The sequence below is a fragment of the Sturnira hondurensis genome, unplaced genomic scaffold (genome assembly GCF_014824575.4).
Source record: "Sturnira hondurensis isolate 20B ecotype Veracruz unplaced genomic scaffold, ASM1482457v3 Scaffold0006213, whole genome shotgun sequence".
Lineage (NCBI taxonomy): Eukaryota > Metazoa > Chordata > Mammalia > Chiroptera > Phyllostomidae > Sturnira > Sturnira hondurensis.
In genome coordinates this window covers 330,337-336,336 of record NW_028078844.1, presented here as the reverse complement: position 1 = coordinate 336,336, position 6,000 = coordinate 330,337, and the positions used below count along the sequence as shown (strand labels likewise).

At 39.2% G+C, this 6,000-nt stretch overlaps 1 protein-coding gene across 1 annotated transcript in view; it reads right to left on the bottom strand.

Annotated features, from left to right (window-relative positions):
• Positions 1-813: 813 nt before the first annotated feature.
• The window catches only part of ARHGAP20 (Rho GTPase activating protein 20), a 128,821-nt gene continuing 123,634 nt past the window's right edge, over positions 814-6,000 (bottom strand). Inside the window, exon 15 of the mRNA XM_037047684.1 lies at positions 814-4,942. Coding sequence (XP_036903579.1) covers positions 3,093-4,942 — 1,850 coding nt within the window. The 3' untranslated portion in view covers positions 814-3,092. The remainder of the gene's footprint in view (positions 4,943-6,000) is intronic.

The window sequence follows — 6,000 nt, the reverse complement described above, 5'->3', positions numbered from 1 at the left end:
TGTCTCAGCTGCAAGATCATTTTGATCATCATCTCTATCAGGCAACCACTGAACTCTGGGTCAAGTCATATTACATCTTTTCAGTTCAATGTCATGCCGTGAAAAGTAGAAAAACAGTGTGAGATAATTTCTTGAATCCAGTGTTTTTAGTACGTCGTGACTCTTTTTAAATAAGTCTTTGTATTTCTGTGAACTTTAGGGTGAAATTAACATCAGTGTATGTGTACACTGCCCAAATCTATTCAATGAGATTTCTGACAGAGGGGTTGTGGTCTTCACTGCTAATAGAGCAACTAGTTTTTTTACTAAGGTGGTATATTTTCTTGAGTCTCTTTGAAATGATGGTTAAACTTACACAGAGTGAACCTCAATGAACTCTGAGACGTGAAGATGTAGCTGTCATAAGAAAGTTTATATGATCTGAGATACTCAAGATGTCTGAGTGTGTGTCTGGGGTCAACTTGGACAATTTGGTCAGAATGGTTCAAATTTAGGTAAGAAAATTTTATTCAGTCAACTAAACTGAGTTGATGGCTATTTTGATATGAGACTATGGACTGTATCTGATTCTTGGAGCACAATGAAAACATAATGCCTAAAAAATGATGACTGTGTCTAAAGCATGACTATTTGGTAAAAGTTAAGATTAGAAAAATAAAAGAGAAAAAACAACTTTTTTACTAGAAAGACTGACTGTGGCATATGACTAAAAGCTCAAAGTTCCAATTCTACATTAATTACATTTTATAAAATTCCAATGTTAAGTAGAAATTAGGCTCATTAACTAAAAACAATTCTACAAAGGCAATATTGCTCTGGTAAGACGGTTAACTCTGGAGGATATTTTATTTAATAGACTGCATGAACTTCATACATCTCCATTATCAGTGCCTTGAAAACCAAACAACTTTAAAAGTTAGCAGCAGTTTCTGCAAGTACAAAAATACACATTTATTACATAACATGATATTAAAATTTGTCAAGATATATTATACAAACTCAAAGCATTTTAGATAAAGTATCAGTCTAATATATTATAGATTAACAGAGTATAATAAAATGACATGTTCTTCAAACCATATAATACTTTACAGCAATATTAACAAACTATTCACATTAAGTATACAGGAATATCTAAGGGAACACAGAGTAGGAATGGTTATTTAAGAGCTTCAACATCTATTTTCTTTTATGTTTCAAATTGGGTAGGTGATTTTCTACTCATCAATATATATATATATAAAAAGCTAGAACTATTATTTTGTTAAGTAAAGAAGAAATTTCTTCCAGAAAGACATTCTAAGCTGGAAGTTTCATTCACATCTTGCAGTTCTGACAGTAGTTTTGCCATAGGGGTAAGGGACATCTCTGTTGCCTTTATATACCACCAAAAAATGCATACGGACACTTAGGAGTCTAAGTATAGGAGTGGTCAGTTAGAAAGTGACATCTACTTCACATCTGTGACTGAGACAGCCAGTGTCATGAAGGAGTTTTTTGGACCCAGAGTTCTAAAATCTAAGTATAATGCTTAGGACGAACAGGGCCATGTACCCTAGAGGTAGGTAGCACTGATAGCTAATACTGAAAGGACTTTTTATATCTTACATAAAATACTTCTCCCCCTATAACTGAAAAATGCAATATTTAGGACAACAGGGAAAGAACATTGACATGAAAGTTTCCTGGTGGCTCAGAAAGATAATACAGAATAAGCTAGGGAGAAAGGTCCACCTGATGGTGGACTAAAGAGACACAATGGGTTCTAAGCAACTTCTTCTAAGTAACAAGTTCAAATGAAAGAAGACACACATCCTTCCTTGACTCTTTCCCTTCATAGTGACTGGCCAGGCCTAATAATTAATGGAGAGAATCCAAGAAATATATTAGTGTAACTTTAAGGTAAGAGAAAAGAGAAATGTCCATGGTATAAAATAAACCAATGGGGTATACACTATCTGTAAACCATGAATCATTTGGGAAAAAGTATGTAAAAATTTCTAGAGTTAAGAAAATCCAAAGCCAGTAATTAAGAAGGCCTGACAGCCACTTTGGTGGGTATTCTATTCTGTAACTCTTCATCAACCTCTAAAATTGCTCTCTCTACTGCCAAATGATAATCAGAAAAAGGATGATTTATCAGTAATTTTTTTCTGGCTGTGTGCTCTAAGAGGCAGGGCTGCAGAAAAACATTTCGGCAAAAAGGAGCCTGACTTTGATCACATGTTGGCAACAGCATTCGCATAACAGAGAAAAGGACCGTTGTTGCAGCCCTCCTCCACACTCAGATAACGAATGCTTTCAGGTTACCTTCTCACAGAAAAGCTGCATTTTGGGAGAATGTTCCCAGCACAAGTACCTTTGGTAAGGACAATGAGATGAGCAACATTTCCTTCTCTGTCTTCATAGCTCTGTCTTCCAGAGCCTTTGCAGAGCAATGCAACACTAACAGAAAAAAGAATCAAGCAACACAGAAAAAAGATATCATGATACTCATGGTTTTTGGATCATTCTACTTTTTTTCAGTCAGGTACATCAATAGGCTGTTTTCTGGACTAATCCTCTGAGAGCATGTGACTGTAAGATGTCACAGAAACGGCCACTGGCTTGGATTCAGGGAAATGTTTGACACGATTTCCTTCATTACTAGGTGTTCTTTTCTCGCCAATGCTTTGATTAGTGGCATTTTTCTTGCCTATTTATTAAAGACATTCCAAGGAGTATGGATGGTTTCTCTGCACCCTTCCCCATTCTCCTCTGTCCCCATTCTTCACTTATGACTCCCCTGCCTTCTCAGGAAATTAATCTTACATAAGGCATGTTTTCTATACAGAAGATGCTTTCTCTAACTCTGCGAGTTATCTCTAAAAATCATATGACAGGACCAACCCCATGCTCTAATAAGGAAATGCCTCACAAACACTTAGGTGATACATTTGTTTTTTCAGTCTGAACTTTTTGCCAAATGGTTTCATTAAAGAGATTTTGTTGTCCTAAGTATTAGCAATAATTATGCTACCTAACCCAGGTATACTATAAAAAGGGTAATAATAATTAATATCTTCATGTCATTATTAACCCAGTTTCTGCTCTTATAGTGGTAAAATGTCCTTGGTTGATGGTTTGTCTTCAATATCACCAACTACTGTAGGCCCTAAGCCTGGGCTGGACACATCATCCGCAATCAAAGAGCAGGGTGAGGAACTCGCATGAGGCAGAGAACCAGGAGAGCACTGCCCACTCCTCTCTCCTGCCTCATGTGACTTCATACAAAACTTGAGTCTGTCTTCCACTAGGCTGAATGGAGAGCCAATGTGTTTGTCTGAGACTTGGCTGAGATCTGTGCTATACTGCTGGGCTGTCTGCATAGCTCCAAGTCTTTCTGTTACCCATAGGGGCATGTCCTTCTGTTTCTCTTGCACTGAGCTGGCTTCTGAAACACCAGAAGCAGGTGGAGGTGGTTCCACGGGTCCTTGTAGAGAAGCCATTTTCTTTTCCTCTGACCTGGTTGCCTTTGCTTTGTTTTTGAGGGACCAGTTTTTCAAACTGGCCATACCATTTCTTAACCACATGCTGGGATGAAGAGTTACAGAATGCATTTGTGAATGTCGTTCTATAGTGTCCTTTTTTATATAGGCCAGGCAGCTGGTGGCCTGCTCTGAGGAAGTACCAGGCAGTCCAGAAATGAGACTGGAACTGCAAAAGTCAGAAGGAAGTTCTTCCTGCTTTCTTTGAGCCTGAAAACTGCAGTCTATTGGAGAGGAAGTTTCAGTGGGTGTAAACACGGAATGTTCTGAAATCTGAGAAAAAGCACTGTCTTGGGAGCTCACTGATGAGCCGGATGGGGAAGTGCCTGGGGAGGACAAGCTAGAATAGCTAGTCCTTGGGCAAATGTTTAATCTTGAGGGTAAAAACTTCTCAGTGTTTTGGTTTGTGGCACTACTCTTGCCCACTTCAATCCCCATGACCAAACTCTGATTGATAAGCTTTTGCCCCTCCATTTGCAAAGACTTATGCTGCTTGAGATAATCCTCCTCTCCATGCAAGTGACTGGATTCATAGCTAGTTTTATTTTGTTTTTTTGAAAAAATCCCCCTGAGATAGCTCAGTTTGGAGTGCTGGTCATCAATGCTGGGCTCTGAGCAGCGCCGGTGCCTCCTTGAACTCTTGAGAGCATCTGCTGTGTGTGGTGAGGGGTGTCCGGATGTATCTGCACCAGAGGGCCGGTTCCCAGGATGGTCATGTGAGGACATATGACTGCAGGATGCCACAGCAATGGCCAGTGGCTTGGATTTGGGGAGAAGCTTCACATGATTTCCTTCATTATCAAACAAGCCTTTCTTCTTAGCATTTTTATTAGTGGCGTTTTTCTTGATATCAGTGCCTGTAACTAAACTCTGTTTAAATCCCTGTAGGGATTGATTCTGCTTCAGATGGTCCTCATCTTTTTGAGAGAGAATTGCATCACAGCTGGACTTGCGTAGCTTTTTCTGGTAAAACTCCCTGAGAGAGGAAAGCTTGGAATCTAGATAGTCCATGCTGGGCTCCGAGCAGCGGCGATGTCGTCTCGAGCTCTTTGGAGCATCTGCTGTAGCTACAGACAGATAGCTGGGGGTCGTCATGCTGGAGGAGGCACCAGCATGGTCCTGCAGTGGGGCCTTTCTGTATAGTACTGTAACAGCCACTGGTGTGGATTCAAGAGGCTGTTCCATTTGAGGATCTTCAGATTTAGAACGGTCTAAGTCAAAATCGCTGAGGGTTAAAGGACCTTCCACATCAGGCTGGTCGAGGTCATAGTCACTAAGAGTTAAGACAGAGTCCATGCTTCTGCTCCCCTGACCCAGGTTCTTTACCAGGTCACTACATGGAGCATCGACATCCTCATTCAGCTCATTTTCCAAACTGTCATAGGAGGAGTCAGTCATTTGTAAGCAAGAGATATCTGTGAAAAAAATCAAACCATGATTAACACTGGTTTTTACTCCAAATACATGCCGCCTTAAAATAAAAACCAAAAAACAAACTTATGGAGTTTAGTTCTTTTTGTGTAGATTTTTCAAATTTCTACTTGCAAGAAAAAAAAGGTTCTTTCACAACTTTTTAAATTGTTAGTGCAGAATATAAAATAAAATTGTTTGGGTATACTAGATTTCTCTCAGTTCTTGAAGAACTGCTTTCCTTAACTAAGATTTCCTCAAAGCAAGAAGACATGTCCTAATCTCAAGAAATAGCAAAAAAAAAGAATAAATAAAGGCATCAATACCAAGTATACCTAGGTTCTGAATAAGAATGCTTTCTCATGTGGATTGCTGGTGAGTGCACATACTTAACTCTAGTCTCAGGGGAGCCATTACTAACTATCAATTTCTCTTTGACAAAGTTTTTTTCATGTCCATTATTTACTTCATCTTTAAGACAACTATACAAGTTAGATATTATAGTTATCCATATTTTATAGATACAGAATTGACATTCAGTGGCATAGAATAATTGGCCAAAAATAACATAACTAGTAATTGGTGACATAGGAATTCATATTCTGGAAGGCTGAATGTCTTCAAGTCTGCTTCCACCCACACCCATGATGCTGGTCCTTTTAAACTGTTTTATAGCACACCCCAGTTCTGAGGTGTCTCAGGGACACTAAGAGAAAGAGAAAGATAAAGACCAAATGTGCCTCACTGTCTCTGAGCCCACTCCTCCACTTTTAACTAAAGTCATTCTATTATATATGTTAGCATTCCTTGTAAAGTTTTATTTTTAAAAAAAGGGTTAAAACTGTCACACCATAAATGCTACCACTAAAAATTTCTTGAAGTACAGGCTCTTGTCTTACACACTTCTAACCCAAACAGAGAATTAGTATTAGCAGGCTTCCTAATGAAGGAGCCCCAGGCCCATGGACCCAGATCAGTGGCTCCCTTCACTTTAGCTGCTGCGGGACCCAGGACAATCACTGTCCACCCCCCAACTTCACAGACATCTGCCTACTTTTCATAT